The sequence below is a fragment of the Euleptes europaea genome, chromosome 10 (assembly GCF_029931775.1).
Source record: "Euleptes europaea isolate rEulEur1 chromosome 10, rEulEur1.hap1, whole genome shotgun sequence".
Taxonomy (NCBI): domain Eukaryota; kingdom Metazoa; phylum Chordata; class Lepidosauria; order Squamata; family Sphaerodactylidae; genus Euleptes; species Euleptes europaea.
This window is the reverse complement of record NC_079321.1, coordinates 26,681,481-26,706,187: the sequence shown is the minus strand read 5'-3', so window position 1 is coordinate 26,706,187 and position 24,707 is coordinate 26,681,481. Positions and strand designations below refer to the sequence as shown.

The 24,707-nt window shown below is 46.0% G+C and overlaps 1 protein-coding gene across 1 annotated transcript in view; it reads right to left on the bottom strand.

Moving 5' to 3' along the window:
- Positions 1–24,707, bottom strand: part of NBAS (NBAS subunit of NRZ tethering complex) — a 192,811-nt gene that overhangs the window by 9,625 nt on the left and 158,479 nt on the right. The window contains exons 49-51 of the mRNA XM_056856460.1: positions 17,992–18,131; positions 14,037–14,181; positions 8,719–8,847 (exon numbers count right to left, since the gene is read on the bottom strand). Of these exons, the coding sequence (XP_056712438.1) occupies positions 8,719–8,847; positions 14,037–14,181; positions 17,992–18,131 (414 nt within the window). The remainder of the gene's footprint in view (positions 1–8,718; positions 8,848–14,036; positions 14,182–17,991; positions 18,132–24,707) is intronic.

Genomic DNA, 24,707 nt, shown 5'->3' with positions numbered 1-24,707 from the left:
ATGATTTCTCACAGATTTTTGACAGTGGAAACCTTAATCTGATGCCAAAGAAAGAGAGACTGCTCAAGAATGATTTGCTCGCATTGTTCAGTAAGTAATCTGGAAATTACAGAAAAATACCAGTCTTCAACTTTGCCTGTCAACAAAGCCGCAGCTTTAAAAAAAAAACCACACAAAACCTAACAAAAACAGAAACTACTGCGTCTCTTCCACAAGATAAACAAAGCTTAAAAGCAAGCATTACATCCTACTCCCAGAGACAAACCACTTTAATGGGCAACGTTGAAGTTATTTCAATTATTCATATGCAATATTCATTGTCTGAGGAGAACGAGTTATTTTTGATGGGGGAAAACGGAACTGGCAGCTTGCAGAAGGTTATGGAATAACACAACAGCTCGGCAAGTTTGGAAAATAAAGCTTACAGAAGAAGCAGTTCCCTTTTTATGGTGGGCAAAAGCTGTAGAATCCTTCATCTCAGCACTTCCCAGCAGCATCCTTTTAAATGTAAACATCCATAAAGCTGTCAGCATCATACAACAAATGGCTAAATAATACATTGGATCAGCAAGCTGGCGCTTGCGTTTTCCTCATGCAGCCACATTACGGAGCTACGCTAGCTCAGTGTCAGGGAATCAATAGGCTCTGATTTTGCTTTCCAGATGCCAGTTATGATTCTCCTGCTTAATGTAAATAGGGAATGGGCCTGGTTTAAAAACAACAACAAAAGCCTCATGCAAAAACAACATTTTTTTTTAAGGTGAGAATATTTTACTGAAGTATTTTGCTGTACAGCTGAAAACAAGTAGAACAAGCAAATGAAAACTTCAGTTTTCTGGCTCTTTTGGAGGCTGGGACAGTTTGTATCTGTCAGGCTGCTATCTCGGTTTCGTTATTGCCTCTGTCTCTGCGCTGTATTGTCTGCCCCCCAAGGTCGCATACCTAGGCCTGGGAACTCAGCTCCTGGGAAACTGTATTCAGCCTGTGCGTGTAATCTCCCGCCTTTCCTGCCTTATAATATCTCCCAGCTAGTGAGCCTCTCATAGCTGTCATTTTATTCGTTTGCACTGTATGCCTATTTGACCAGTAAAAGCCATCTGTTTGGACTCTATATGACTTTGTGGTGATTTCTGGTTCTGTGGGCCAAGGGCTGACATTATGACAGCTATCTCTTCTCTTCACCATTCTACTAGCCAGGCTGGAGCCCAGGGGGGTTCGCCTGCCACTTGGATGGGAGCTGTGCAGCTCTCCAGGTGATCTACACCCTGGAGCCCTTCTCTGAGGATCCTACTCTGTTACAAGACTTAATCGCTGAACTTTTCCGGACGACCCGAGAGGTTTGCCGCTTGAGGGGACTGGTACAGGAACAGTGGCAATCTCTTAAAGGACGTCTCTGGATGTTAACGTCGGAGGATACTGATGCTCGTCTAGATCTTCAGGACTTGGATCAATTACTGGACGATGCCCGATTGGCGACTGAGGATTTACAAATATTAACTGGACTTTTGGATAATCTTATTTCTCGAGAAACTCTTTCTACCATGGCGGGAGCCCCGCCGGAGGGTTTTTCCCTGATCCCGGATGCAGCCAGCTGTCAGGCTGAGGCCAAGCGAGTCGCTATTAGCACCGCTCTTCTCCTTGTGGAATGTACAAAGGACACCCCGGTAGCCACCTTGGCTCAAGTTTTAACCTCGACTTTTGGAGCCGAGGCACCCGCACTGGCGGTTCGAGTACAACCTCTGCTGGGCGGGGAACCCGACCCCCTACTCGCACTCCTGGAAACAGAACTTTTGCCGCGCATTACGGCAGAGACTGCCCTAAGACTTGAGAACGCCAAAGTTCTTGCGGATCAGCAAGCCGCCGAAGCGGCTAAGGTCGCAAGAGAGAGAGAGGCTGCAGAAGCAGCCAGGGCGGCTGCAGCAAGGATTAGGAATCTGGCGAACGTGGACACGCGCCCCAAGGACAATGTACTAGGGCTATCGGGTCTGTCTTATTCCCCGGCGTTTGTCCCATCGCGCGCGACCCAACGCGCACGCCGTTTGGCTGACCGGCGTCGAGACTCAGGAGAGTCTGAAGACGAGGATTTATATGGGGATAGCTCTCAATGGGCCACAAGCTTCCGGACCAGTAAGCCTCATCTTACTGGTGGCCCAAGTGAGGAGGTTCATCTCTTACGAGCCCAGAATCGGGAGCTCTCCGACCGTGTTGATCAACTCCAGGAAGTAATGGAACTTATGCTTCAAGAGAACAGGCAATTACAACAAACCCTGATAGCGCAGAGACAGCCCATTCCGATACCGGGTCAGGGGGTACCCGTACAGCCACCCGCTAAGGTGCCTGCCCCACCCTTGCCTCCTGGAGCTCCCGTTGCTCCTCCGCCCGGACCACCCGTGCAACCACCCGCTAATGTGCCTGCTCCACCCTTGCCTCCTGGAGCTCCTGTTGCTCCTCCGCCCGGACCACCCGTGCAACCGGGTCAACCTGCGCCCGGCCCTTGGAAGCAACTCAAATTGAGGACTACGTATGACGGATCTCTCGAGACTTTGCCTTGTTTCTTGCATCAAGTGGACAGTTATATGCGAGAACAAGGACAACTTTTCCCCACGGAAGACAGCCGGGTGCGTTACGTAGCTTCCCTTCTGACAGGTAAAGCGGCTGACTGGATGGTCCTCCAGTTTGACACCCGCTCTCGTGCTATTCGTTCCCTCAACAACTTCATGACTGCCCTGAGAAGGAGGTTTGAGGACCCCTTCCTGGGAGAAAGAGCCAAAACGGAACTCTTACAATTAAAACAAGGCTCTGCTACAGTTCGAGAATTTGCCGATGAATTTCAACGACTGGCAAGTAAAATTGTAGGTTGGCCCGAGACCACCCTGATCCATCATTTCAGGGAAGCCTTGCATCCTGACATTCTGAACTGGTCTTACATGCGAGGCGATCCCGATACCCTCGAAGACTGGATCCTATTAGCCGAGGAAGTGGAAAGCCGCCGACGCTTTATTTCTCTCGTCCGTCAAAAGCACAAGGAAAAAGGCACCCAAAAGCCTCAACCCAAGGCACCACTGCTCGTCCCACGAAATCCCCCACGTCCGCCCCAGGAACGTGAAGCCCGATTTCAGAGGGGTGCCTGTCTTACTTGCGGAGAAATGGGCCACTTTGCAGCCGTTTGCCCACGCCGCCAGGAATTATTTCGTCCCAGCACGACAACCCGCGCCCGAGGTCGTCCACCACGCAGAGGCACCGCGGCCACCCGCAGCGCAGCTCCGGGAAGACCCACACCCTCTGCACTCCATGCCGGGGACCCAGCCTCCCTGCCTACTACCAACGACCCCGCCGGGTCTCGGATTACAAGTGCCCCATTGGGGGACGACTTTCCCTCTTCGGATGAGGAAAATCCTTGGATTTCTCCAGCCTTAAACCTGGAATCTCCCCTCGACTTGTCAAAAAACGGCTCCGGTCTGTGGTGAATGGAGCGTCTCCACAGACCTCTCAGGATCTTCCTATCAAACCGAATGCTCCTACCAAAATCAAAGAAGTGGACTCCACCGTCTACGTGGATGCAGTTTTACAGCAACTTAACGGTGGCCCACAAATCCCCGTCAAAGCACTAATTGACTCCGGTTGCTGTCGCACTCTCATAAGCGAAACCACTTTTGCTGCACTCAGAGCCGACTCTGAGGCTTTACCCGCCCCCGTCCAATTTGCCCAAATGGACGGAAGCCATTTCCAGGGGGGTCCAGTTGATCACCGCACCATAGGGGTGGCAATGGGAATTGGTTCCCACTGGGAACAAATAGACTTCACTATAGCCCCTATCCGATTTGAAGTGGTCTTGGGAATTAACTGGATTAAAGGACATAGTCCCAGTATTGATTGGGAAACAAACACTATCTCCTTCGCTAGTCCCACCTGCGACCAGCATCGGCAAAACTTTGCTCTGCTATATCCGCCCGTTCCAGCATTAACCTCTACTGCCCCAGCACCACCGGCTCTACCCGCTGTATACCGGGACTTTGAAGATGTCTTCGACCTTAGGGAATGTGATGCCTTACCCCCCCACCGGGCCTCAGACTGTGCGATTGAAGTGGTAAAGGACTGCACATTAACCAAGAGTAAGATTTACCCTATGAGCGCTTCCGAGCGCACTGTCCTCCGGGACTTTTTGGACAAAAACCTCGCCAGAGGGTTCATTCGCCCTTCGAATGCCCCAAACTCGGCCCCCGCGTTTTTCGTCCGGAAAAAAGAGGGCGACCTTCGCCTGTGCATTGACTTCAGAAAGCTCAATGCGGTTACCCAGACCAACGCCTATCCTATCCCATTAATATCCGATATTTTGGGACAATTACAGGAAGGCCGTGTGTTCTCTAAATTAGACTTGGTGGAAGCTTACTACCGAGTCCGTATCCGCGAAGGGGATGAGCACCTCACTGCCTTCTCTAGCTGTTTCGGAATGTATGAATTCCTTGTGATGCCGTTCGGATTAAAAGGGGCCCCGGGGGTCTTCATGCAACTCATCAATGAAATCCTACATGACCTTCTATATCGTGGGGTGGTGGTCTACTTAGATGACATTCTCATTTATTCGAAAACTATGGACGAGCATGTGGCTCTGGTCAGGGAAGTTCTGCAACGCCTGCGTAACCATCAACTTTTCGCAAAACTAGCTAAGTGCGAATTTCACCAAAGCAAACTCACGTTTTTGGGATACATCATCTCCCACCAAGGTCTTCGCATGGACCCCGCCAAAGTCCAAGCCGTCCTCGATTGGACTCCCCCCACCAACCGGAAGCAAGTACAGCAATTTCTGGGATTTGCAAACTTCTATCGAGGATTCATCCCTAACTTCGCCCAGGTAGCTCTACCCATTACGGACCTACTGAAAACTAAGGGAAAAGTAAGCTCGGCTGCCTTGCCCTCCGCAAAAATCCTATGGACTGAGCAATGCCAAGCCGCCTTTCTGGCCTTCAAACGCCTCTTCACTTCGGAGCCGGTGCTACAGCACCCAGACCCAAATCAAATGTTCATTGTGCAAGTCGATGCTTCCGATGTAGCCATGGGAGGGGCTCTCCTCCAGCAAGGACCGGATGGTCTTCTTCACCCTTGCGCTTACTTTTCAAAAAAATTTGCGCACGCTCAATTAAACTGGCCCATCTGGGAGAAAGAGGCCTCAGCAGTTCATCATGCACTGACTCTATGGCGACAATTCTTGGAAGGGTCTAAAGTCCCCTTTGAGGTTTGGACCGACCACAAAAATCTAGCTGCCCTCACGGGGTCCCATAAGCTATCGGCGAAACAACAACGGTGGGCGGAGTTCTTTGCGCAGTTCCGTTTCACCCTGAAGCACGTCCCTGGGAAGCAGAACGTTCTTGCGGATGCCCTCTCCCGTTTACCACAATATCCGGTAAAACTCGAAAGACCCACCAACTCTCTGTTCACCCCTATGCAACGTGGGGCTCTACCTATGCTGGCTGTGCAAACTCGATCCCAGCATCAGCACACCTTACCCAACGTACAAGCTCCGCCAGCCCAACCGACTGCCCAGCCGCCACCGCAACAAACCGGAGGTCCCGCCCTTCCTACCCCTCCGACCGCCCAGCCGCCTGCAGTCTGCGCGCCGCCGCACGTAAGCACTAGCCCAATAACTGTTTCTAAGATCTCCATGGCCGACGGGGGGGCCCCCTCCAAAATCCCCATCTCCGAGTCCTTTTTAACTGTCCTTCGGGACCAGTGCCTTTTAGAACGCACCGCTCATACCCTACCTCCTGGTGTTTTGGAACAAGGAGGGTCCTGGTACAAGGACTCGAAATTGTATGTACCCAAAGCTCTCCGAAAGGACGTTTTACATTTAGCTCATGGAGCCAAAACAGCGGGGCACTTTGGGTTTCTGAAAACCCTTCACTTATTGCGCAGACAGTTCTGGTGGGGGGGAATGCGTCCCGACATTGACTCCTTCATCCGCAGCTGTCCCGTTTGTGCCGCTGCGAAACGATCGCAGGGCAAACCCCCGGGACTGCTACAACCTCTTGAAACGCCCAGCAAACCTTGGGAAGTGATTGCTATGGACTTCATGACTGACCTCCCTCTCAGTGGGGGTAAAACTGTGTTGTGGGTTGTTACTGATTTGTTTTCTAAGCAAATACATTTGATTCCATGCGCAGGGATCCCCTCTGCTCAGAAACTGGCCCGCCTCTTCGTGACGCATATCTTTCGCTTACATTCGTTTCCGCGTAAGATAATCTGTGACCGCGGAAGTGGTTTCGTTTCTAAGTTTTGGAAAGCTTTCCTCAAGTTGGTGGGAGTGGAACAAGGGTTGTCTAGTGCATACCATCCTCAAACTGATGGTCAAACTGAACGTGTCAATGCTGTACTTGAATGTTATTTACGCTGTTATGTTAACTACCACCAGGATAACTGGGTGGAACTGTTACCTTTAGCAGAATATGCCTACAATAATGCCATGCATCAATCCACAGGTTTTAGCCCATTTTTTGCTGTGTATGGACAAGATTTCAGTCCCATCGCTCCTGCAGATGATATAGAGGGGGAGGGGAACCCCGACATTGCCTCCTGGGCACACGCCCTCCGTACCACTTGGCCCTGGCTCGTTAGCAACCTCGACCGGGCCAAACGTAAATACAAAGCGCAAGCTGACAAACATCGCTCCCCCGGGGGTGATCTGCAAGTGGGTACTTTGGTTTACCTTTCCACCAAAAATCTCCGTTCCACCCAACCGTGCCATAAGCTCAGTGCTAAATACATTGGCCCTTTCCCCATCACCCGGGTCATAAACCCTGTCACGGTGGAACTGGCTCTCCCCAAATCCTTGAGGCGGGTGCATCCTGTTTTCCACATTAGCCTCCTCAAACCCCATGTTGCTTCTCCACAGTGGCATCCGGACCCACCTCCTGCGCAACCCATCATGGTGGGGGGGGAGGAACACTTCGAAGTCTCCAAGATCCTTGACTCCCGTGTTCACCATGGCAACCTGCAATATTTGGTCCGTTGGAAACATTTCCCCCCTGCCTATGACGAATGGGTACGCGCACGGGATGTCTCCGCCCCCGACCTCGTCGACGCCTTTCACATTGCTTACCCAGATAGGCCAGCCCCTTTGCGAACTGGGAGGGGGCCTTGAGGGGAGCAGAATGTCAGGCTGCTATCTCGGTTTCGTTATTGCCTCTGTCTCTGCGCTGTATTGTCTGCCCCCCAAGGTCGCATACCTAGGCCTGGGAACTCAGCTCCTGGGAAACTGTATTCAGCCTGTGCGTGTAATCTCCCGCCTTTCCTGCCTTATAATATCTCCCAGCTAGTGAGCCTCTCATAGCTGTCATTTTATTCGTTTGCACTGTATGCCTATTTGACCAGTAAAAGCCATCTGTTTGGACTCTATATGACTTTGTGGTGATTTCTGGTTCTGTGGGCCAAGGGCTGACAGTATCCTCTAAAGGTCTCTAAGGACAGATTACCCTCTGCTGCTGTCCACTGTGGCAGTGTCATAAGGACATAAGAAAAGCCATGCTGGATCAGACCAAGGCCCATCAAGTCCAGCAGTCTGTTCACACAGTGGCCCAGCCCGGCACCTCCAGGAAGCCCACAAATTACTGCAGGAGCATTGTCATGCCTGTGTTCCAAAGCACCTAATATAATAAGCACTCTCATAAGAACACAGGAAAGGCCCTGCTGGATCGGACCCAGGCCCATCCAGTCCAGCACTCTGTTCACCCAGTGGCCAACCAGGTGCCTCCAGGAAGCCCACAATCAAAACAACTGAAGCATTCTTCTGCCTATGTTCCACAGCACCTAATATAATAGGCATTCTCCTCTGACACTAGACAGAATAGGCATGCATCAAGACTAGTATTCATTTTGACTTGTAGCCATGGATAGCCCTGTCCTTCATGAACATGGCCACTCCCCTTTTAAAGCCTTCCAAGATGGCACCCATCACCACATCCTGGGGCGGGGAGTTCCACAATTTAACTGTGCAGAAAGCCCCAACTCTTTGCTAGGGATAAGGAAAGGAAGGGAAACCTGCCTTGAGCCAAGAGGAAACATGTTATATAAATATTTAAATAAATAAATAAGCAAGCAGTGCCCACATACTTCCTGGCTGTGGAAGTTGTAACCAGTGAAGGATATGAATGAATCTATATGTATGTCATATTATCTGTTGTATTGGTCTATATGGTTTCAGGTAGATGGCTCAAGGTAGACTCAGCCTTCCAAGGTCGGTAAAATGAGTACCCAGCTTGCTGGGGGTAAAGGGAAGATGACTGGGGAAGACACTGGCAAACCACCCCGTAAACAAAAGTCTGCCTAGTAAATGTTGGGATGTGACATCACCCCATGGGTCAGGAATGACCTGGTGCTTGCACAGGGGACCTTTACCTTTATATTGGCCTATATGGTCTTCTTGTTGTTAGTCTTGTTACACAGGTTTTCCTCAATGTCATGCTCCTTTTATATGGCCAAAATCAAACCAAAGCACAAATTCAGCAGAAAAGTATTTTGTTATTTTAATAAATAATGAACAACATAAAAGAAGATCACGCTGGGCATATATAAAATGTCATCTAGTCCTGTGGTATGTCAGACTGCAGAAACCAGTGCTTTAGAAAGTCTTAATAACTAAAAAATGACTCAAGAGGACTGGCTTCCTACAGAAAGAGAAAAGTGCTAATTTATTACCAGAAACTAGGCAGGCTGGTTAATTCATACCTTAGCAACAGCTCTTATCTGCTCCAGTGCCAGAGCATGAAGATCTGGATCTCTGCTTTCCACAAGCAGCTTCAGGGACGGCAGCAGAAGGGACTGGTTAAGCAGCTGCAAACAGAGGTCTTTTATACACTGAAAAGAAGAATAAAGAGTACACAGTGAGATATCAGGGGATACCACAGGAACATAACTCACACTGAAGTTCAGCATTATCTTGTATTAAGCAAAATGAAAGTCAAACCTTTTAAAACAAACAATGCCCCCAATGGAAATTGTCTGTTGGAAAGGTTTGAAGAAAGGGGGGAAAATACCACTAAGTAAAAACAAGAATGGCTTGCTACATTGCAGATAAAGTCATCCGAGAATACCTATTATGTTATCTGTACAGAGAAGAATCAAACCATGGCTTACTCCTTGTAAGGATAATGCTCTCCCAGTGCTCACTAAGAGTGCTTGTAAGCGGAGATAGGAAAATCTACGTATATGAGAAAATACTGTAGAACTATTGAGTAGTAAACCATTAGACTCAAGAACAAATATTCCTGCCCCTGTCCAGAACCGTGAACATTCCTCTTGCAAATTGCCCAGTGACCACACCCATTCACTGGCTGCGATTAAACATACATTATCCCTGGCAGAACCCTCTGGGTGACTTGATACCACCTGACTTGAATGACTCAACTAGGCCTCGCTGCTTGCTGCTGTTCAACAGCAGCCACCCTATGAAAGCTAGCATGGTGTAGCGGTTAGGGCTTTAGAGCAGGGTCCAAATCCCCATCTTGCTGTGGAAGCTCACTGGGTAGAGTTGCCAGGTCCCTCTTCGCCACTGGCGGGAGGTTTTTAGGGCACAGCCTGAGGAGGGCGGAGTTTGGGGAGGGATTTCAGTGCCATAGAGTTCAATGGTGTTAGCCAAATTGCCTTTCAACGTGGGGAATTAGAAGGCAAGATGACAAATTACAATTTTTATTTTTATAGCGGTATCGCAACCTTTGTCTACCAGAGCCCGTAACTGTGACCTTTAAATAAAGACAGAAGCAATAGATTTCCAATTAAAAGTGTTTATGTACTTTTCATTCAATTCAGTGGTGAATGAATCTAGGAATATCAAGAGAGGAGTACAAGCACAGACGCCAACGTGGCAGGAGGTCGTTGGTGGGATTATATTTACCTTCCAGACAAGGTGGTGTCCAAGCTCAGTCAGACTAAAACAGATTGAAAGTAAAAACCGAGATGGGGGCAGGGGTTCCCGTAGACTTGACCAGCAAAGCGGGAGGGAGCGAGGTAAGGCTGCGCAAAACCAAACCAACAAAGTTGCGGCGAAGGTGCCAGGAAAGACCTAAGGTGTCTGAGTTCCAAGAGGGATTCCAGAGATTCGAGAGAGCTAATGGCAGGGGGCACCCCAGATATACTGTTTTTCTGGTGGCGGGGAGAGGGGTTTCACCCCTCCTAGGTTCCCAGGTGGCAACAAGGTGACAAAGGATTAAACTGTGGCTACCGGGGTGAGGTAGTGAGAATTTGGAAATCTATTCTGATTCCGATGACTTTTGCAACCCGTGAGGAGCTGGAAAGTCTCTGCTGACGAGATTAACATACTGGAACAATGAGTGCGATCTATGCAAACATCCTAGGATCACTCGGGCATAGCAAGAGGAACGACTCATCTTGATATCTCGATCGCTGTTGACGGCTGGAGATCAGTTGTAATAGCAGGAGATCTCCAGCTAGTACCTGGAGGTTGGCAACCCCATCATTGGGTGATTTTGGACCAGTCACATACTTTCAGCCTAACCTACCTCACAGGGTTGTTGTGTGGACAAAAAGGAGAGGAGTCTAATGTAAGCTGTAGCGAAACACTGTAGTTTTCCAAGATAGGGGGCTGCGTGAGGGGTGGGGAGAGAAATTTTAAGACAGAAAGCAGAAAAAGAGAGTTGGTGGTTGGGAGGGAAGGAGAAAAGATGGCCAACCTCCAGGCTGGGAAATTCTTGGAGATTTGAGGGGTGGAGCATGGGGGGTGGGGATTGAGGAGAGGAGGGGCCTCAGAAGGGTATAATATCATAGACTCCACCCTCCAAAGCAGACATTTCCTCCAAGGTAACTAGTGTTGCCAACCTCCAAGTGGGGGCTGGAGACAGGGTTGCCAAGTGCCCGGTGGCGGTGGGTAAAATCCCGCCAATCCACTGGGTTGCCTGCCGGTCAGCTGCCGGTCAGTGTGCCCGTGTGCGCGCTCCGCCCATGTCACTTCCGGGTTTACCTGGATGCGACGCAGGCGCTCTGGCAACCTCGCCTAAAACTCTATGGAAACCATAGCGTTTCGGCCGGGATCGCTAGAGTGTCCGTGTCGCTTCCGGGTAAACCCGGAAGTGACGTAGGCGCATCGCGCGCACATCCGCCACGGCCCCGCAAAGCTCCCGCCGGTGGAGTTGCGGGGCCTGGCAAGCCTTACTGGAGATCACCCGGAATTACAACTGATCTCCATGTGGCAGAGGTCTGTTCCCTTGAAAAAAAATGGCTGCTTTGGAGGGTGGAGTCTATGGCATTATACCCCGCTGAGCTTGCTTCCCTCCCCAAACCTCACACTCCCAAGATTCCACCCCCAAATCTCCAAGAATTCCCCAACCTGGAGATGGCAACCCTAAGGGGAAACTGATCTTTGAAGTTAGGAGATCTGTTGTGATTCTGGGAGAGTTGCTGATGCCACTTCTGCTGTTAGGGTGGGGGTGGGGAAGAGAAAGCAGGTGAATGGCTGGGAGCACGGCTGCCACCGCCGCTGCTGTGGGAGGGAGATAGGAGGAAGCTGGGACAGTGATGGGGTGGGGGCAGAAAAAGAGAGAACGTGACAGGCATGAAGGAGAGAGAGAGTAAGAAAAGGGCAGGAGGGAGAAAGCGTGAGAGACTGGGAGGAGTAGGGGGAGAGAGGAGGAAGCAAAGGTGGGGGGAAATGGGATAGCTGCTCCCGCAATTTTCTTGTGTGTCCCCACTTGTAATAAACCAAAGCTGGGCAACCTCATCTCTGCCTCATAACATTTAGATAAGGCCTTTAAGGAGCATGCAGAACTGAACCAATATCCACATACGTATTCCCTTCATGTTAGAGACAACATTAATCATAGGAAATTAAATACAGACATACACATATTCAGGGAAGACTGGCTGCTCTGCAGGTTCCCCAGACGGAGTCTGGCTAGAGAGATCAATCAGACTCAGGATCACCACAGTTCCTGATTAGCCCTTATTGCGGTAAACATCACTATCAGCTTCTTAACTGGGATGAAGGGGGAAAGAAAATGTGTTCAAAGGAAAAGGAAGAGTTGTGTGTGTGTGTTCAGGGGGATGGGGAGAAAAATGTGTGTTTCGAGGCTGGTTCCCAATTTGTGGCCGCAGCTAAAAGGCAACCATCATTACATCTGCGCTAGCTTGATGAGTGTTACAACGCACCCTGTTTCAGACATATGAATCATCTCTAGGTATATTTCTTCTATACATTTTCCTGTACGCTTTTCTTACAAACCTGTTTCCCTTTCTGCCTCCTCCCATTCCCTAGGTCCAAAAATGTTGTCTGGGGTTCTTCTGAAAGAAGTTTTATAGTTCTTCTCTGAAGCCCCCTAAGATGTGGCTTCTTCACTTAAAGTTTTGATAGCTTCGAGACATAAAATGTTACAGGCGCTATAAAATTCCTGTTGCACCCCATGTTGTACATCTTAACAACCGTCTGCGTTTATTTATCTAAACATTGTGCCACAGCTGTAAACCGTGCTGTACACTGTGTACTAAATTGTACACTGAAAATGTGTAGAAATACACAGGTTCGTTCTGAGCTCTCCAGGGCTTGTTTTCGTCATGGTTTACCAGAAATAAATAATTAAAAATATAGAGGGATTAAAATTTAAGACTTCTGAGATATGGTATAATAAAATGATTATTTTAATCTCACTGTCCCATTATTCTTTCACTGTCAGCCTTTTGCTTGAGTGTGCAGGTGGCCAGTTTTAGGTCACCAATAAACAAGCAATAAATAAACTTGAGATTGTATGTACAGGCAAATCCCTAAATTTTAATGTGCACCCCTCCCCACCAGCTAGACTAGGCTGAGAAGTAGGATCAGTTAACAATGCATCTTTATAGAACTAAAAACTGATCCACCCAAATAATATGGGATTTCTGCAATCCTAGTCCTATTACATTGCTTACTAGATGCCTCACGCTATTGACTGCGTTGACTTAAGTTGTGTAATCCGTTTTGAGTCTCAGTGAGAAAGACGGACTATGAATAACATAAATGACACATTAAAAATATACAGCTTCTGATACCTCACCTCTGACTCTGATTAATATGTTATTAGTGGGGCATGGTTTATTCTACACTGTGGAAGGAAGGGGAGTGGCAACCACTCAATAGGAGATCAGGCACCTTATGTGCATAAGGATCCAGGTTCAACCCCTGATACGCTAAGGAAAAGAAGTTATGTGGAAGGACTTGAAACCACCTTTGCCCCAGGAAGCTCTTGAATCCCTGCCTCTTTACACACTGCTTTGTGATTGGCTGTGAGAGAAACCAATCTTCTATGCTTCCCTTGTTTGGCTATCTGCATGCTGCCTTGAAGAGGGGTTTGGAAAAGGGTGGAGCGAAGCCCAACCTGAGAAAGTTATACGCTTGCTCAGTGATTCCTGAATGAGCCAGGATGAACGGTTTCATTTGGGCCAGAAGAGGAATGGGAAAAGCCGGGTTCATTTTGCATTGAAACAGGGTTGAGCTGACAAGGAAGGAGTAATGTGCATACAGAAAAAAATTGATCCTGGCTGGAACAGGGAATAAAGGAGGTTAAAGCGACCATGCATAAATGACTGAAGGGAAGGAGATTGTAAGCCGGTTTGACTCTCCTTAAAAAAAGGTAGAGAAAATCGGCATATAAAAACCAACTCTTCTTCTTCATCCATCAAGCTCTGTTGCTTGACAACTTATTTTGTCCCAAATTCAGAAACACAGGCATGTCTGGATACACATCCCCAGCTGCCTGACTGCATGGTGAACTGGCTGGCTGCAAACAGGAGGGTGGATACCACCAGTAGTTATGGATGACTGTACTTGTTCATTGACTACAGCTACATTAAGGCCTAATACTTTCAGCAGAACTTCTGCAGAAGCAAATGAACATAGGTTAGGCAACAGCAGTGCCTAATGGACAGGGGAAGAAATCTGCAGCTGACAGAATAATTTCAAAGCTTCTTCATATTCCTGTTTAACAAGGAAAGCACAACCACCGATGATCCTGGGCACAGATAATAAACTCACTTCTTACGAGGAATTAGTCAGATATACTCACCTCTGCAGACAGCTTGTGTTTCGTCTCATACAAAGACCGACAGATCTTCAGAATCTCATTCCCCATATTCTCCTTAAGCTCTGGTAGGCTTTTCACAAGCATTGCACTTCCCAGTTTCACCCAAGGATTATTGCTTGCACATGTGCTAAATTTCAGGAAAAGGGATACTATTTAAAGGACACAGACCAGGCAAACAAGAAGAACTTTCTCTGTGTTTATCTATAAACCTGTCTTCTTATAAACACAAAGGTGCTAATTCTGACAACCTCATAAATCCCATTTGAAGACCAAAAAAAAAAAAAATTAAGACATTTACAAAGCTGAAAGGACACTTACTAGTTTCACAACTATTAGTAATAGACAGTTGTGAAAAGAAAAGGCCATTCTGGATATATTTCGAATTTCTGTTATCCAGGAAAGAAGGTCAGCTAGTTATGGGGAAAGGAACTCTCAAGACAATAGTTACAATAGTTAATTTCACCCCAAATATTGGAGATGGTGGCTACGTTTTTAAAATTTGTTTTAAAAGTCCGCCAAACAGTTAATTAGATGACGGTATCAACTAAGGGCATTACTCGATGTAACTGTTTTTTAACCATATTGTAAAGGGCACCTTTTAATATTTCCATTCCTTTTGTAACTTTTTGTATTGTGATTTTATGCCAATAAAGGAATGATGATTGAGTACAATAGTTCTTCTCTATTTATTTTTAGGCTTCTATCCAACCCTCTATCCTGGCCCAAGGCTGGGCTCAAAGCGGCTAACATCATTAACATTCATACAATATCAAAACATAATACTATTTGAAAAAATGTGTTCTAAATTAAACTGATAAATAAGTTGAACGTGTACATTCAAGTGGTTTTTGACATATTTTAAGACAGGCATGTTATATATGATGATTTTTTTTTTTTGCAAACAGTCACAGAGCAAACAGACAGAAAGAGTTAATGGCTGTGATTACTCTTTAGAGCAGTGATGGCGAACCTTTTAGAGACCGAGTGCCCAAACTGCAACCGAAAACCCACTTATTTATCGCCGAGTGCCAATGCGGCAATTTAACCTGAATACCACCCCCACAGGGGGCCAAGAGGGAGAGGCTAGGGTTGCCAAGTTCCTCTTCGCCATGAGTGGGAGGTTTTTGGGGTGGCGCCTGAGGAGGGCGGGGTTTGGGGAAGGACTTCAGTGCCATAGAGTCCAATTGCCAAGGTGGCAATTTTTTCCAGGGGAACTGATCTCTATTGGTTGGAGATCACTCGGGGCGGGGCAGAGCCAGAAAGGCCAGCAGCTTGGAGGAACCGCGCGTGCCGGCAGAGAGGGCTACGCGTGCCGGAAGTGGCACGCGTGCCATAGGTTCGCCAACACGGCTTTAGAGTGAAGGCAAGTATGATGAACTTGGTAAATATTCAGTAAGCTGTAAGAGAGGCAGGTTGGCCAGGCAAATGGCCAGGAATACCAACAGATAAGTTGAGAATGCTAATGTCAGATACACATGAAAACAGATGGGACACTGATTAAGATCAGAGGTAAATGCTAAATACTGTATATATTAATGATCCCTTATCTAGAGTGACCTTTACAAAAAAACACACAAAGACTCCAAACACCCTCTGTTGATGCATTCCAGTTTTGAAGGAGCTATGTAGTGATTTAACCAAAATTCTATTGAGGCAAAAATATTTCACTGAGATCAAACAATATCTACACATAAGGTGATCAAGAGTTAGAAGGGAAGCGAGTTTTGAAATTAATACTCTTGGCAGAGCACTCTTCTCCAAACTAAAGGCTGTATCCTACAAATCACAGCTTGGATTCAGACTTGTGCTTCTCTACAGGCACAAGGATTTCTGCCCACATGATATAACTTTCCATTCTTCCTGTGGCAGCCCAAAATGCCCCTCTCAATTCTGTCCCTGGAGGACAGTGGATGCCCCAGGAATAGGCTTTTGAGGGTCATTTCAGTTTGCTGAGGCAGGAAAACCACAGGCAGCAAAACCTTGAGCTTGCAGAACCCTGGATCCACGGCAGTGAGCAAAAGGGTCCTTATGAATGCAGACCCTCCTGCCTTTTCTCAGTAGCCTCCCAAACTCACTGAAAAGCTGATGGTTGACGTCAAGGAGGCCCTGTGAACATGCAACAGCATTCTACAGCATTCAGAATTCTGACTGGAGTAGATCCCAGGGACCATATCACTCCAGTCTTGTTCCACCTATACTGGTTCCCAATTTGCCTCAAGGTCTAATTCGAAGTGCTGGCATTGAAATTTAAATCCAGATGCGGCTTTAGGCCAGCTTACCTTAAGGACAGCCTACTCCCATATGAATCTACCCTTCCACTCCAAACATCTTCGATATCTCTGCTCTGCTTTGGGTGCCCCCATAATCTGAGGCTGGACAGGTGACAACCCAAGGAAAGGTCTTTGGTCATGGTAGAAAACTATGGAATTCACCAATAGTCCGCTCCTACCATTGTCTTCCACCAGCAGGTGAAGACTTTTCCATTTTGATTGGCATTCTCTCACTGACTCTCCCTCCTGGTCATTAATCTATATGTTCACATGTTTTGTTTAATTGTGTGTGTACATACACACACATATAAATAACACAGTGTATGTCTATGTTTTTTAAAGCTCATTGCAACTTGTAAGGTTTTTTTAAGCCTTGGGGACCTCAGATTGGGTGGAAAGGAAGTCTACAAATGTTCTAAGTAACAAATCAATAAAAATGAACAGGGCATGAGGGGTGGCTGTGAAATTTGGGCCATTGCTTTTCTGACCGTGGCCTTCCTGTGGCTGAGATGTTACTATAATTCTGCTTAGCACATGAAGAAAACATCCAAAAATAACATGTGAATTGGCCAACAGTCTACTGAGTTTAAGCAAGAGGTACACATGGTTTGCATGCAGAATGCCCCAGGTTCTCTCTGACATGACTACATAAAGGATTGGGCAAAATCCTGGATGCAACAAATCCAGTCAGGAGTAGACAGTGCTGGAGATGAGAAAGCAACAATCTGTTTCTGCTCAAGTTAAAAGACATACTCCCCCCTTCTAATTAAGTAGTCTATAATCTCAAGAAACAGAGAACTGAGTCATCCTACTTATGTGCTGTGAAAATATGATCATATCACCATTTATTGAGAAGCTTTCATAGAGGAAAAACACAGCCAGTGAGAGAGGCTTCTTTCCTGCTTATATTTTATTATTACATAAGCTGAATTTGTCTTTAACTTCATTAAAAGTTGAGGTTTATTTGCTATTAGGTTTAAAGTCAATGGGACTAATCTCTGAGGAAACATGCTTGGGTATTGGTGGGTAGGCTCCAAACCATAGTGGCTTGGCCCTAAAATTCTCTTTTGCTTATGGAAAAGCCCTTCTTTCGTGGAATAGATTGTCCTGCGAGTGGAAGGATATGTTTTGCTTATGTAAGCATGCTTTTCCATTAGTGTAAAGGTGTCTTTGGAACCTACTTCATGCACTGGTCAGAATTTTCCATGGAATTGAGCAGTTACCCGAACAAAAAGCAACAGGACTGTACTGGGCATAATTGCTGAGATGCTTCCTTGAACAACGCTGTTTTGTAGGCGCCGAAAGAAAAATGTCCCATCCCTTTAATAGAGGCTTAGTGGGATGTTATCTACCTCCATGCCATGAAAAGCTTCAGCTGCCCATCTCTACACATTAAGCCTCTATTAAAGGGACAGAACATTTTTTTCCCTCCAGATCTGTTGGAAAATCTACTAGCTTGTAGTGTTTGAAAACATCCTAAAATAAATGAGTTAAAAATCATTCTGTGGTTTTTACGTACCTCAGAAAGAGAGACACAACACAAAACTCTTTTTTTACTGCTTAAAAATTGGGTGGATCTACATGTTAGGTTCTTTATCAAAGAAAAACAGCACAATTAAAAAATGTACTAAGTTTTAACCATCACCAGTATGTGAACAAATACTTACATGTTAAGATTTTTCATAGGTGGCCAGGCTTGAAGGAGCATGACTAAATGCTGAAATTCTTTATGGGTCTCACTGGAGTCCAAAAGTTGCAAGAACAGTGTATACCTCTTTTCTTCATTTTCAATATCTGTTATTTCTACCTAAGAAATTGGGGATAAGCAATGACCCACGTTAAGTGAAGAATTCAGATTAATGAGCCAACTACGGTATAGTTTTACAGCAATAAATGTGATATATTCTTATCTTTGTGGGATATTGCGGGTGCAAAACAATATAGACGCAGTCCAATTTTTTTCCCCCATGGGAAGCATTTATTCTGCTTCGTCTCTAATTATGCATGTGGAATGCAGGGAAACACACAGATACTATGAAATTACTGGGAGTGATAGTCCCAAAACAACATTAAAGCCACACAAGTAGATTAATGGATGAGTGCAAACGATTCCTCCATTCCTTTGAATTCCCTAGACTTTAAGACAAAATGCATGATATGCAGATTACAATATATGCAATGCAACACATGGGTTATATCATTAAATCTTCAACATTTTATGTACCCACAGCCTGCCAATACAGAATCCCAACAAAATCTCATGCAAACTGAAGTAGTACTTTGACTCTCAAAAACAAGCTCAAGTGAACTTCAATTTAAGCAAGATACTCTTGATCAAAAGTAGTTCTTTCAAACAGCAGCAGAGGGAAGAACAAGTGATGAACCAGTTGCAAAAAGAAAAGAAGTGGGGGGGGAAGCGAGTATGTGAAAATAAGACTAACCAGCTGCAAGGTTTGGAAGAAAAGGGATTCAAAGACACCTAGCACACAAAAAGGACACCTTTTAAATTACACATAGGCCATTTATTCAGGGGTATTTAGTTTGCAGTCCCTGCTGGACTGCTTTGAGGCTTCTTTTGCATTATTCATGATTTGACCGACCTTCAGACGTGACTTCGCTGTGGCCTCGTTCTTCCCCCGCAGTTCTAGGATCCTGTTTTAGGACAAATTTAAATACTGCAATGCAAATTCCCCCTATTTCCATGCACAGCTGTTAACTTCGAGTTTCTCTCCCCATGCCCATTTTGGCTTCTCCCTCCCAGGTGTCTGTCCCTCCCATCCAGCCCCTTCCCTCAAAGCAAAGCACAAAAGAGGGAGTTAAACCTTCATGAAATGTGCAGGAAGACACTGAAGAAGGCTACAAAGGTTGGAAGGCAGTTCCCGGCAGAGAGCTGTTGAAGAAAGTTGGGGAGGAATACCCAGCAAATCACACACAGTCCCTTCAAGATCTGACCCGCCCCCTCCAAGTGCAACAAGGCTGCGTTTTCAGGGGGAGGGACTCAGAAGCTCCGTGATTCACTGGGGATGCCTAATTAATCACAAGGTACTCCAGGAATTGGGGGGGGGAGAATCACTCATGTATTTGATGTTTGAGAATTCGGAGCAGAAAACTGTGCAGTGAACGAAACACGAATTTCCCCTGCATAAATGACCATAGGCTTTTCACTTTACCTTTATTTCAATCAAGCTACAACAGCCCTGGAAAGGAAAGCAAGGAAGGAATAATCCAGTCTGAAATGTATGCTATGTGAACTCTCTAGTGTCAGAAATTGGCCAGGGATGCAGAAGCCAGCATTCAAAAAATTTCAGGTGTTCTTTTAAGACATGTACTTATGAATGCATATGGCCAATGGTGACATGTAAGAATCTACAGGGTGGTTGGGAAGAAGATAATTTTTTTCAAAAAAGACACTACTTACAGCACTTTCCTGTAGTATAGGGTATTGTCTAATCTGTTCTTCTGGGCATGGAGTAGGGGGTCACTGGGGGTGTGGGAGGGAGGTAGTTGTGAATTTCCTGTGTTGTGCAAGGGGTTGTACTAGATGACTTGGTGGTCCCTTCCAACTCTAGGATTCTATTATTCTAATCATACTGGCAGTGGCTTGAACCTGGGACTTTCTGCATGCAAAGCAGATGCTCTGCCACTGAAGCACAACCCTTTCCCATTATCTGACGAATATTGGAAGGGAAAAAAGAGAATGCTGTTGACATGATTGTTCCTCTTCTTATGTGTCATTTTTCTTCTCATAAACACACTTGTGTGGATTCAACATGACATCTTTCTGGATTGAAACTCCACAGAGTACAGGATGAAGCTGGGTATCTTTCCTGGGCTGCTTTCACACAAGGGCAGGAAAAATTGACCCAGCTGTAAAGCAGCAACAAGCAGGACTGAAGCACATGGGGGACGGCATTCATACACCCCGTTTCCATATCACTTGCTGCTGGTACTGCTGCTCCCCACCTCCTTCCTGCTTATTACATCTGCACCAATCTGACGATAATCAGAAGTCTGGCAACCCCTTTTCTCCCCCAATAATTTATCCAAGGCTTGTGACTGAGTTTATGGGTTTTAAAAGAGATCCTGTTAAAGGGCTGCAAGATGTGCAAGTGTGTGTGTGTGTGTGTGTGTGTGTGTGTGAATGAGCTTTCCCATTATGAAGGCAGTGCTAAGACCCACCTCCCCACGGATTGTTGCACTGTTTTTGTGCTTTAAGTCAGAATGAAAGAGATTTTTCAGATAGAATACAGCATTGCTAAATAAAGTGGGCTACACTGTTAGGATTGCCAGGTCTCTCTTCGCCACCGGCGGGAGGTTTTTGGGGCAGAGCCTGAGGAGGGTGGGGTTTGGGGAGGGACTTCAATGCCAGAGTCCAATTGCCAAAGCAGCCATTTTATCCAGGTGATCTCTATCAGCTGGAGATCAGTTGTAATAGGAGATCTCCAGCTACTACCTGGAGGTTGGCAACCCTATGCACTGTGTGCCAGCTGAGGGAAAACCCCAGTGTGGAAACAGCCCTGATCATCTGCAGCAATCACTCTTGTAAAGAATAATTATATGCAGCTAATGTAAAGGAGATGATTCAGTGAAGATTCCAGACAACAAAAGTTCCACCCCATCAGAACTTCAGCTTTTGGGGGGAAACAGACAACTGGGAACTCAGAAGTAATATTGCTGTGGCATAAGAGCCAAAACCAAACTTTCTACTTTTACAATATTACTAGAAGTTGAGATAAACTATGCACATTTTTTTCAATGACATGAAATGCCTCTATTTCTACCAAGCTTCAGAACAAAGGGGAATTTATTCAGGTCGCAGCAAAAATCCATGTTAATAGAGTCAGCACCATGTAAAAGTAAGTATGGCACAAAATATTATCAGGCCCTTGACTTCAATGCAAATTTGAATTAATACAGCATTAAAATCAGACTTGCAAAGAAGGCATTTGAGAGTAGCCCCTTATTGTGACAATACATTCTCAGTCACAGACACACGCTAGTAAAATATGCTGCATTCATATTTATTCATACCAGAAGGGCTCTCAGAAACAACTAAAATTAAATATATGCTTTATTTTGAGATACTTGAGCCTCAGTGACATGAAAAAATGTGACTGAAATGAAACCTCCCCAGATTAAATTGCTCTTATGTCTCCAGTTATGGTTTTATTGAGCTACAGAGGCAACTGTTATGCATGTTTGGGGTCTCACCTAAGCATGGAATTCATCTATGCCATTATAAACACACAGAGGTGAGACCGAAGAAGATACATTTCAAATGGGAAAGCTTGGCAAATTGTTATTCTAGTTATCCCTAGTGTAGGGAAATTCTTATTTAGTATCCTGGGTAAATGGATAACCCGTGGTACAGAAATTAAATTAAGATCATTCCATGCTTAACAGTTTCAGCATCTGCAGCAGGAACAAAATGACAGTCTTTGTTCCCTACATGGAATTGCTTTACACTACATTTAGTGTCTATTTCAGCACTTGCAACACATCAGCACATCAATGAGGCTTTGGAAAGCATAGCATTGAAGGTAGGGCCAGCAAAGGTGAACGTTTGGATCGTATCTGAGCACTGCGTTTTTATTCATCTATAGTATGCAGTCTGCTATGTCTGCAAATAAATCTCTTCCTTCCTGATATAAAATTGAAAATTTAATGGAAAAAATCAGCACAGTGAAGATGTTTGTAATTAGAATTGTTGCTTAAAAATTTGTTGATTAAATCAGCAGAGATATCAGCAAGTCAACAATAGTAAAATTTCTCACTTTCCACAGGTTTTATACATTTATTTTAAGCCAGCTCAGATTTTCTGCAGATGTCTATAATCCGCAAGCATCCGGACAATTGTACAGGAACAAATCATTAGAAAATTCAGTTACCAGGAACAAGATGAATCTTATTATTCGAATAGAGAAGTTGGCCAAATCTTTGGATACTTAAATCCGGTGAACGGAGCTGTGAATGGGCAAGAAAGATCTTTCTACAAACCTGAAAAGGGGCCCAGCTTTGCAGAAAAATTGGGCAGTTTAGAAAATCCGAAAATGATAAAAGGAGCATGTGTAGCCTCAAGCAAGAGATTCCCTCAGTGGCTGTTGCTAGGCAACCACAGCATCCCAAGCTTCAAGTTCTGTCAGTAAAAGGCAAGGGGAGGCGGCAGGGCCTTTTCCAGGCCTATTTTGGCTTTTGAGGGAGGACTCATTGAGGCCAAGCCCGGCTAGGGTTGCCAGCTTCAGGTTGGGAAATTCCTGGAGATTTTTGTGGTGGAGTCTGAGAAGGACAGGGTATGGGGAGGGGATAGGCCTCGCTGGGTAAAATGCCATAGAGTCCACCTTCCAAAACAGCCATTTTCTCCAGGGGGACAAATCTCTGTTGTCTGGAGTTCAGTTGTAATTCCTGAGGATCCCCAGGTCCCACCTGAAGGTTGGCAACTCTAGGCTCGGCAGCAACCTCTGGGTGACTTGATACTATCCGACGTGCATAACTCAACTAGGCCTGGCTGCTTCCTACTGTTCAACAGCTGCTACCCTATGAAAGCCAGTATGGTGCATTGGTTAGAGTTTCAGAGCAGGGTTTGGGAGACCCAGGTTCAAATCCCCTATTTGATGTGGAAGCTCACTGGGTGATTTTGGACCATTCACATACTGCCAGCATAATCTACCTCACAGGGTTGTTGTGCAGATAAAAAGGAGACTAATGTAAGCTGCTTTGGTCCCCACTGTGGAGAAAGACTGCAGATTTCCAAGGTAGAGGCTGCAGGGGGAAAGGGGGGAGTAGACAGAAAACTCAAGGCAGAGGGGCAGATAAAGGTAGATTGATTGTTGAGTGGGAAGGAGATAGGGTTGCCAATTCCAGGTTGGGAAATTCCTGGAGATTTGAGGGGTGGAGCCTGGGGAGTGGGGTTTGAGAAGGGGAGGGTATAATGCCATAGACTCTGAAGCAGCCATTTTCTCCAGAACTAGGGTTGTCAATCTCCAGGTGAGGGCTGGAGAACATCAGGAATTACAACTGATCTCCAAATGACAGAGATCAGTCCTCCTGAACAAAATGGCCAGTTTGGAGGGTAGCTTCTACAGCATCATACCCTGCGGAGGTAGCTTCCCTCCCCAAACCTTGCCTCCCAAGGCTCCACCCCCAAATCTCCAGGGATTTCCCAACCTGGACGTGGCAACCCTAAGGCGAACTGTCTCTGCAGTTGGGAGATCCCTTGTGGTTCCAGGAAAGCTGCTGCTACCACTGCTGTTGTGGGGGGGGGGGGAAGCTGGAAGGGGGCTGGGAAGGTGATGGAGGGCAGAGAGGGAAAGAATGATGGGGTGTGTGTGTGTGAGAGAGAGAAATCAACAGGTATGGAGGAGAGAGAGAGTAAGAAAAGGGGTGGCAGGAGGGAGAAAGAGTGAAAGACTGACAGAAATAGATGGAGAAGGGAGGAAGCAAAGGGGGGGGGGAAATGGGAAATGGTTGGGGGCACCCTGTTTAGGGGCCCATAGAATTGGACCCCTTGGTCCAATCTACTTGAAAATTGGGGGCTACTTAAAAGGCAGGCACCAGCAGCTCTGCTGCAATTTTGGTGCCTGTAATTTCAAAAACAGCCCACCTCCAGTCATCCGGAAACTATCCCCATAGAGAATAGTGGATCTGAAAAAAATTGGATTCCCCCCAAAACCCTGAATCCAAATACCATATTGGTATGGGAATTTGGGGATGTTGTGAATACTGACATTTTTGGGCCCAATATAACTGAATTAAAAAAAAAATTTGCACACCCCTAATGAGAATGGCATTAGAGTTAAATCAAAATAATGAACCATATACTGAAGCCCTTGAGATAGAGCTTAAAAAACCCACAAAACTTCATTTTTTAAAATAGCAATTGTGTGTGTGTGTGTGTGTGTGTGTGTGTATGTGTGTGGGAAGAACCTGACTTTACAGTTAATTATTTCTATTTTTGGGTTGTCACCTGAATATGCAGGGAAGATGCTTCTAACACTCATTTTTTTTAAAGCAGCATTTTAAAAAGAATTATTTTATCACTCTATTTTGCCCTATCTTGGCATTCCTTTTTAATAGTACTTATCCTTCCCCCCGTTTGGTACCTGAGGGGACTCAAGGTAATGTCAATGATGGATGTGGATTCTTATTGTGTAAAGATAATTTTAATGATATTGCAATGTTCAATTACCAGAAAGTGTGTGAAAGCCACTCTTGGTGTAGCTAAGTAATCCTCTTAGTCAGGCTTTGCATACATCAAAGAGGGACTTAATATTTAATTATGCTTTGGGTGCTATAAGTTAGTGGTCCCACAAATCAATGTACTTGGCTGGGAAGCAGGCCAGCTTGCAGGCCTGTTTATGCAGGCCGGCACCTATCTCAAAGTTGG